Source organism: Budorcas taxicolor, chromosome 10 (assembly GCF_023091745.1).
Source record: "Budorcas taxicolor isolate Tak-1 chromosome 10, Takin1.1, whole genome shotgun sequence".
Classification (NCBI taxonomy): Eukaryota; Metazoa; Chordata; class Mammalia; order Artiodactyla; family Bovidae; genus Budorcas; species Budorcas taxicolor.
The window spans coordinates 23,862,918-23,872,567 of record NC_068919.1 but is presented as its reverse complement, the minus strand read 5'-3'; the positions used below and the strand labels follow the sequence as shown (position 1 = coordinate 23,872,567).

The window sequence follows — 9,650 nt, the reverse complement described above, 5'->3', positions numbered from 1 at the left end:
TGCACAACATCCACAAGCATTGGCATAGGGAACACGAGGATTAAGGACCACTGTTCAAGGAGGAGGTGAACACCATCTATGTCAATCAGTTAGTTTATTAAGATCAAATGCTGGAAAATGTCTACCTAGTTGGCAATAGATGCATGATTCCAAGAACCCTTACAAGAGCTGCTGCAAGTTCTAGGATGTGTAGCTATTAGTCTCAATGTTATTAATTTTTCTTGTCTCCCAGAGCACATCACTGCCTACTTTTAAATCTCTCCTTAATTTTCTGGAATGTGGATGGAACTTTTCATCATTTTACAACACAGAGCTCAGTACATTTTTCTGGGACTAAACCATGCATTCCTCAAGCTTCATGGAGCATCAGCTGTTTCTTAAGAAACAAATGAAAGTGCAATGGTTGTGCATAGACACATCATTGTGATCAGTGTTCCTTTTTTGAGTGAGACATTAAACTTCATAGATGATTTCACTGTGAGCTGGGGATGTTTCACCATCTTTGGGGGACATGACTAAAACCTGGGAGGAAGACATAGATAAGGAACTGCTTGATCATTGGCTGAGAAGGTCCTGGCAACAACACAGCAGTATCTGCGCTGGTTGCAAGTTTTTACTGACAGCTGTGGCCTCCGTTCTCTGGAACCCCCTCAAGCCAAGGATCAGACACAAGCCTGAGCTTTGGGCCCATGGTCTAGCTTGTCCTTGAAGTATGAGGCTGGTGACTGGAGTAACGGTGTTTCTGACCTTGGGTAAGTGTTCCGTGTCTGCAAGGGGTGACTTGAGGCCAAAGGGCCACAGAGAGTCACTTGCCCTCTGCTCCTCTCCCTGCGCTGTACTCAGCATTATCGTGATGGAACCGAGAACTGATCTGCGCTTTTGCTAAGAGGCCCATCTTCTACATTGCAGTTTAAATCACAGCCACGATACCAGAAGAGTCCTTAGCAGTAAGCAGGTTGTACGAATTCTCTGGGCTTATTAAGGCAAGGACCCATGGAACAAAGCCTATGGAATCTGATTCTTGCCACGTATCTTTGGTCTCTATAATTTTGTTGTTGTCCAGTTACTAAGTTGTATCCAACTTTTTATGACCAAATGGATGTCAGTATGCCAGGCTCCTCTGTTCTTTACTATCTCCTGGAGTATGCTCAAATTCATGTCCATTGAGACGGTGATGCTGTGTAACCATCTCATCCTCTGATGCCCCCTTCTCCTTTTGCCTTCAATCTTTCCCAGAATTAGGGTATTTTCCAATGAGTCAGCTCTTCTCAGCAAGTGGACAAAGTATTGGAGCTTCAGTCTCAGCACCAGTCCTTCCAATGACATTCACATTTGATTTCCTTTAGAATTGACTGGTTTGATCTCCTTGCAATCCAATAATGAACACCAATAATATTTTTGCAGGACATAAATAGAAGCACTGGAGCAGGTACCAGGGCCAGACAGTTATAGAAGGGTTATGCCTTTAATCCATAGAATTACACTGAAATGTGCTCTGGAGCTAATTTAATTTCTTAACCCATAGGGACTGTGATTGATGCTAAGACCACCCAGCCAAACTCCATGGATTGTGCTGAAGGAGAGGATGTAAACCTGCCTTGTAACCACTCTACCATCAGGGGAGATGACTATATACATTGGTATCGGCAAAATCCCAATCAGAGTCCACAGTATGTCATTCATGGCTTTCGAGACACAGTGAATGGCAGCATGGCCTCTCTGACCATAGCTTCAGACAGAAAGTCCAGCACCCTGGTCCTGCCCCAGGTCACCCTGAGAGATGCCGCTGTGTACTACTGTGCCCTGAGAGAGGCACACTGGGACAGACGGGGCTGCACCTGTGCAGTATCTCTCTTGTGGGAAGAAGGGGGGACACAGCGGGGGGAGCAGTCACGAGAGCAAATCTAGAATCGAAGGACAGTCAGAGAGCAGTGAGAGACGAGGAAAATGAAGGGAAGGAAAAGGGGAGAAGATGCATAAAGAAAAGAAAAGGACAAGGAAGAAGTGCCTCATTAGTTGATGTAGCTGAGAAGAATTATGGGGCTACTAAGAATCCTAGAAAAAAAGTGAGAAGCATTAGCAATTTTGCATGGTTCTTTCTCGTGTCAATAAAATGTTGGTTCCAGTGTGTTAGTCTCAACCTACAAGTGAGAAAAATACAAATAGTTCTCCTTGTTCCAAAGGTTTCTTTCATGTGGACTCATGGCAAGTCCAGACTCTGAAATTTTATAATTGTTCCACTTAGCATAAATAAATTACTTTTTCTAAGAAAAACCCCAAATGTTTTTTGTTACTAGTCTCAAACATGCATATTTGTCAGGAAGAAGCTGTTTTAGAAACAAAAAGTAAGTGAATATTAATTCAGTTTTAATTTGTCTGAAAGTTTTACCTCTATATGGTGTTTTCATGGTTTTTTATATTCTCTAAACAACACACAGGACCATCTCATCATAAAAGACCTAGACAGAACAAAACTAAAAGCCCACAGCTGTATCATCTTCATTCCAGCCTAGTTCCCACCTTCCTCTGAGAAAACTGAATCTGATCATTAAAGCTAGCATGCCAGTCTGTTTATTTCAATTATCTATATATTTGCATATAATTTTATGCAATTACGTACATGTTTACACATACATGCAGATGCGTATGGACACAATTTGACAGGCAAGTTGGATTTATCTGAATTTTTTCCAACTTCCCTTTTGACTTTCAGTTAATAGAGTGTGCTGGAAATCATCCTATAGTAAAAAGTCAGTTTGTGCATGCTCAGTGGTGTCTGACTCTTTGCCATTCCGGTCCTTGATCTGAGTGACATCACTAACATAATGTTCTTTGATCATCAAACAGACTGAGAAATCTATCCTGCTGCGTAGGACATGTACCTAAATGTTAATTGCTTTGTTTGTCATACTTTGGAAATTGCTTTGATTCGTGAGTTAGAGATGGGGAATAGATACTTGCACTCAGTCTTGGGAAGTGCAATGAGAGGTGCTGCACCACATTCCAAAGGCCGGCATATCCCTCCAGTCACTTTTTCACTCATTTCCTTCTCTTCATGGCCTTTGAGCTCACTTCCTTTATCCTCACTTCACTTTTCCTGAAACATATCTTTTCATTCCTTTTGTTTATTGAAATATTCTCAGTAATCAGCCCAGTACCCAACATATAGTAGGTGTTCAATAAATATTTATTGAGTAAAGAAATATTCATGACTGATGTTACTAGCAATTGCTAGTAACTAGTAATTGCTAGGGATGCAATAAAATATTGAAAGGGTGAATTGGATCTTATATGAAAATAGTAGAGAGAGTTAAAGAACATCACATAAATGTCATAATGAAGACAGGGATATATTTGAAAATATTTATCTATAAACTCATTACTCCTTTCCTTCTATTTCCCTTTCTTTTCCTTCTTCCCACACTCCTTTCCTTCCCTCCTCTCCTTACTCTTTTTTCCCTATTATTATTAGTGACATATGTCCCCAAGCATTTGGCTAAGCTCTTCCCGTGAATCTTCAGTTTATTTCTATATAAAATTCTTTTTCCATTAAAATTCTTAATACTTTGTGTTTGTCATAAGGTAGTTGACACCAGATATTTTGAAAAATTAGAATTGCACTTAACTATATTCCCCTACAAAGAGGTAGGAATTTTCCTCATTTTAGAAAAATGCATAAGAAAAAGTCATTCAAATATCAACTGGCACTCTCAATCAATCCATTTTCCATAACCATAAGCCAACAAAGGTGTTAAAGGTCCATATGATATTTCAGCAATGCTGTGTCCATAGGAGAGGCAGTGTTTGCTGGAAAGCCTTTTCTTATTCCTGTTTTTTAGCCCCATTCAGAAATAATCCCTACCAACTAAAAAAATTCATGTGCTGTCTTTGTACCAAATATATCTTGCTTTAAAACATTCTACTGAAATCATCTTTATAAATTGCAGAATTAATGAGCACTTTTTAACAGAACTGTAGTTAGTTCTACCACTAGATTGTGCTAAGCCACTTCAGTCATGTCCGGCTCTAAGCAACCCTGTGGACTGTAGCTCGCCAGGCTCCTCTCTCCCTGGGATTCTCCAGGCAAGAATACTGGAGTGGGTTGCCATTTCCTTCTCCAGTGCATGAAAGTCAAAAGTGAAAGTGAAGTTTCTCAGCCGGGCCCCACTTGGCCACCCAGTCGTGTCCGACTCTTTGCGACTCCATGGACTGTAGCCTACTGGGCTTCTTCATCCACGGGATTTCCCAGGCAAGAATACTGGAGTGGGGTGCCATTGCCTTCTCTGCAGGGAAGCCTAGTCACGTGTATCACGCGCCTGGAGAATCCCAGACTGAGGAGCCTGGCTGGCTATAGTCCAAAGGGTTTCAAAGACTGAGCAACTAAGCATGTAAGCATGCATGCTAGTCACAATAGGGGCTGTCATTGTTGAACCAAAGTCAGTAAAAATCTCAATGCAGAAATCACAGGAGAGAGAAGATTCGGGGAAACTGGCTGGGATTTAATTTTTGCCTACCAGATGTGAAAATGATTGACTTCAAATAACAAATATTCAGTTCAGTTCAGTTCAGTTGCTCAGTCGTGTCTGACTCTTTGCGACCCCATGAATCTCAGCATGCCAGGCCTCGTTGTCCATCACCAACTCCCAGAGTTCACTCAGACTAACGTCCATTGAGTCCGTGATGCCATCCAGCCATCTCATCCTCTCTCGTCCCCTTCTCCTCCTGCCCGCAATCTCTCCCAGCATCAGAGTCTATTCCAATGAGTCATCTCTTCGCATGAGGTGGCCAAAGTACTGGAGCTTCAGCTTTAGCATCATTCCTTCCAAAGAAATCCCAGGGCTGATCTCCTTCAGAATGGACTGGTTGGATCTCCTTGCAGTCCAAGGGACTCTCAAGAGTCTTCTCCAACACCACAGTTGAAAAGCATCAATTCTTCAGTGCTCAGCCTTCTTCACAGTCCAACTCTCACATCCATACATGACCACAGGAAAAACCATAGCCTTGACTAGACAGACCTTCGTCAGCAAAGTAATGTCTCTGCTTTTGAATATACTATCTAGGTTGGTCATAACTTTTCTTCCAAGGAGTAGGTGTCTTTTAATTTCATGGCTGCAGTCACCATCTGCAGTGACTTTGGAGCCCCCCAAAATAAAGTCTGACACTGTTTCCACTGTTTCCCCATCTATTTCCCATGGAGTGATGGGACCAGATGCCATGATCTTAGGTTTCTGAATGTTGAGCTTTAAGCCAACTTTTTCACTCTCCTCTTTCACTTTCATCAAGAGGCTTTTTACTTCCTCTTCACTTTCTGCCATAAGGGTGGTGTCATCTGCATATCTGAGGTTATTGATATTTCTCCCAGCAATCTTGATTCCAGCTTGTGCTTCATCCAGCCCAGCATTTCACATGATGTACTCTGCATATGATTTAAATAAGCAGGGTGACAATATACAGCCTTGACGTACTCCTTTACCTATTTGGAACCAATCTGTTGTTCCATGTCCAGTTCTAACTGTTGCTTCCTGACCTGCATACAGATTTCTCAAGAGGCAGGTTAGATGGTCTGGTATTCCCATCTCTTTCAGAATTTTCCACAGTTTATTGTGATCCACACAGTCAAATGCTTTGGCATAGTCAATAAAGCAGAAATAGATGTTTTTCTGGAACTCTCTTGCTTTTTCCATGATCCAGCGGATGTTGGCAATTTGATCTCTGGTTCCTCTGCCTTTTCTAAAACCAGCTTGAACATCAGGGAATTCATGGTTCACGTATTGCTGAAGCCTGGCTTGGAGAATTTTAAGCTTTCCTTTACTAGCATGTGAGATGAGTGCAGTTGTGTGGTAGTTTGAGCATTCTTTGGCATTGCCTTTCTTTGGAATTGGAATGAAAACTGACCTTTTCCAATCCTGTGGCCACTGCTGACTTTTCCAAATTTGCTGGCATATTGAGTGCAGCACTTTGACAGCATCATCTTTCAGGATTTGAAACAGCTCAACTGGAATTCCATCGCCTCCACTAGCTTTGTTTGTAGTGATGCTTTCTAAGGCCCACTTGACTTCATATTCCAAGATGTCTGGCTCTAGATTAGTGATCATATCATCATGATTATCTGGGTCATGAAGATCTTTTTTCTACAGTTCTTCCGTGTATTCTTGCCACCTCTTCTTAATATCTTCTGCTTCTGTTATGTCCATACCATTTCTGTCTTTATCAAGCCCATCTTTGCATGAAATGTTCCCTTGGTATCTCTAATTTTCTTAAAGAGATCTCTAGTCTTTCCCATTCTGTTGTTTTCCTCTATTTCTTTGCATTGATCGCTGAGGAAGGCTTTCTTACCTCTTCTTGCTATTCTTTGGAACTCTGCATTCAGATGCTTATATCTTTCCTTTTCTCCTTTGCTTTTTGCCTCTCTTCTTTTCACAGCTATTTGTAAGGCCTCCCCAGACAGCCATTTTGCTTTTTTGCATTTCTTTTCCATGGGGATGATCTTGATCCCTGTCTCCTGTACAATGTCACGAACCTCATTCCATAGTTCATCAGGCACTCTGTCTATCAGATCTAAGCCCTTAAATCTATTTCTCACTTCCACTGTATAATCATAAGGGATTTGATTGAGGTCATACCTGAATGGTCTAGCGGTTTTCCCTACTTTCTTCAGTTTGAGTCTGAATTTGGTAATAAGGAGTTCATGATCTGAGCCACAGTCAGCTCCTGGTCTTGTTTTTGTTGACTGGATAGAGCTTCTCCATCTTTGGCTGCAAAGAATATAATCAATCTGATTTACGTGTTGACCATCTGGTGATGTCCATGTGTAGAGTCTTCTCTTGTGTTGTTGGTGAGGGTGTTTGCTATGAGCAGTGCATTTTCTTGGCAAAACTCAATTAGTCTTTGCCTGCTTCATTCTGCATTCCAAGGCCAAATTTGCCTGTTACTCCAGGTGTTTCTTGACTCCTACTTTTGCATTCCAGTCCCCTATAATGAAAAGGACATCATTTTTGGGTGTTAGTTCTAAAAGGTCTTGTAGGTCTTCATAAAACCGTTCAACTTCAGTTTCTTCAGCGTTACTGGTTGGGGCATAGACTTGGATAATTGTGGTATTGAATGGTTTGTCTTGGAGACAAACAGAGATCATTCTGTCATTTTTGAGATTGCATCCAAGTACTGCATTTTGGACTCTTCTGTTGACGATGATGGCTACTGCTTTTTTTCTGAGGGATTCCTGCCCGCAGTAGTAGATATAATGGTCATCTGAGTTAAATTCACCCATTCCAGTCCATTTTAGTTCACTGATTGCTAGAATGTCAACGTTCACCCTTGCCATCTCTTGTTTGACCACTTCCAATTTGCCTTGATTCATGGACCTGACATTCCAGGTTCCTATGCGATATTGCTCTTTACAACATCGGATCTTGCTTCTGTCACCAGTCACATTCACCCCTGGGGTATTGTTTTTGCTTTGGCCAAAAAGTGTCTTCATATTTTCTTGTAACATCTTGCATGTGATGATTTTGACTGGGAAGAAATAGGCTACCTTGGCAAGGAAGCTCAGAATTATTGCACAAAGAGTTTTTTGGTTTTGTTTTTTCCTTCTTCTTCTGGTAGGTGAAATTGTTTCTATTGCTCTGTCCTTTCTTGTAATATAGTATAGAAATATTCTGAGAATGGGAGCAAGACTCAAAACTGGGGAAAAAAATAAACAATCATAGCAAACACTGCTTTGTATACTCATTCCAACAATAACATCTCAATTTCTCAATATAACACCCTAATGAACTGATTTTCCCTGAACAGAAAGAACATGATAGACCATGGAAACTTATGAAAATACATGAAATCTACCATTTAAACTGCCAAATATACCTCAAAAAATATTAAGCTCTATCTTGTGGATAGACTCCTTTGCAATTTGAGAGTTTGGCTCCCAAATCCTCAACGTTCTGTGCATTGCCTATAACTGAGTACCTATGCTATGGAAAGTGTTGTGCGAGGTCATTTTCAGGTGTGTTCTCACTCACTTCTTATCCTAACCCTTCAAGGTTGGGTCCACGCTACTTTAGGGAGACAACGTAACAGTGTTTGAGATGGAAGACTTGGATTACATTTCTAGACCTGCCACTCATTAGTTGAGTGATCTTGGGAGTATCACTTAATTATTTTTATGCTTCAGTTTCCTCATATCTGCAATGTGGATATTGATAGATTCTACCATGCAGGGTTGTTAGGAGAAGTGAATGAGATGATGAATGCCAATGTGAGCCCAGTGCCCAGCAGAAGGATACTGACTATTCACAGAAATGGAAATTGAACATGAGAGAGGTTCAATACCTTGCCTGGTGTTGCAGAGTAAGTGTCAGCGTGGAGCCCTCCCTCCATACCTTACTTAGAGCACAGGCCTTTCCTTATTCCAAGAGTAACTCTCTATCTTAATACAGTATCTCATTGTCTTTAAAGTGCTTATCCAATGCAGTGGGTGCTATGCTGGTTTGATACTTGCTCAGGGAGCTAAGATCCCATATCCCTTGTCCCCAAAAAACAAAAACATTAAAAAAACAGAAGTAATATAATAAATTCAATAAAGTTGTTAAAAATGATTGACATCAAGAAAATATTTTTTAAAAAAGAAAGAAAATCAACAAGAAAACTCCTATTATTTTAAAAATATATTATTCTGACATTTAAAATATTTACAGAATATCACAAACATAGGGTCATGACAGATTCCAAACACCATAGGCTCCATACCAGATAGATAAGTGTTCTAATTTTTACTATGCCAATCACCTGATATTTCACCTTGAGTTAATCACCCAAACTCTTTGAGCTTCAGTTTTTGCTACATCCTAAACCTGCTTCTCTTTCTGTTTCTATATATGAAGCAATTCAGAATCATTTACTTTTGACTTTAAAGAAGTTTTGAGATTTCTAGTGTTTGTATAATTACATGGCAACACTTCAAAGACATTAAGGACCCTATAGTGTGTTGGAGGGCAGGCCCCGAAGGATACATTCACATCCTAACCCACGGAAGCTGTGAATGTGAATTTAAATTTAACAAAGAACCTTTTCAAACGTAATTAAGCAAAGGATTTCAAAATCCAATCCTACTGGATTATCTTGGTGGGGCCTCAATCCAGTGACAAGTGTCCTTTTAAGAGACACACAGGTGAGAAGCATTTGCTTCCTCACCAGGAAGTCCTTGTGAGTTGTTCTCGATGGAGGAGGAGGTTGGAGGTATGCAGTCACAAACAAAGGACCACATGGAGCCACCAGAAGCCAGAAGAGGCAAGGAAGGAGTCTCTCCTAGAACATTTGGAAGGAGTATGTTCCTGCTGACACCTTGTGTCAGACTTCTGCCCTCCAGGTTGAAGGGACCAAATTCTTGTTTTTTGGAGCCATCGAATTCGTGATGATTTGTTATGGGAGATATAGGGCTACTGGGGCTCATATAATTTTCCAAAGGTAACATTTCTAAATAGCTACAAGTAACTCCTGACTGTTTACATTCATGGAAGGGCACTTTTAAATTGCTCTTTGGAAGATTTGCGTTCAAATTCTTACATAGGCAAACATACACATTTATTTATCATTCAACAAATGTGTGAGTGACCACTATTTACCAGGTATTACCAGATCAGCAATTTTTGATCCAG

General features: G+C 40.7%; 1 gene segment (V, D, J or C); it reads left to right on the top strand.

Annotated features, from left to right (window-relative positions):
* Positions 1-712: 712 nt before the first annotated feature.
* LOC128054730 (T cell receptor alpha variable 26-1-like) lies at positions 713-1,908 on the top strand. The segment is given in 2 exon segments: positions 713-752; positions 1,526-1,908. Coding segments are annotated over 2 exon segments (423 nt in total).
* The last annotated feature ends 7,742 nt before the right edge of the window (positions 1,909-9,650 follow it).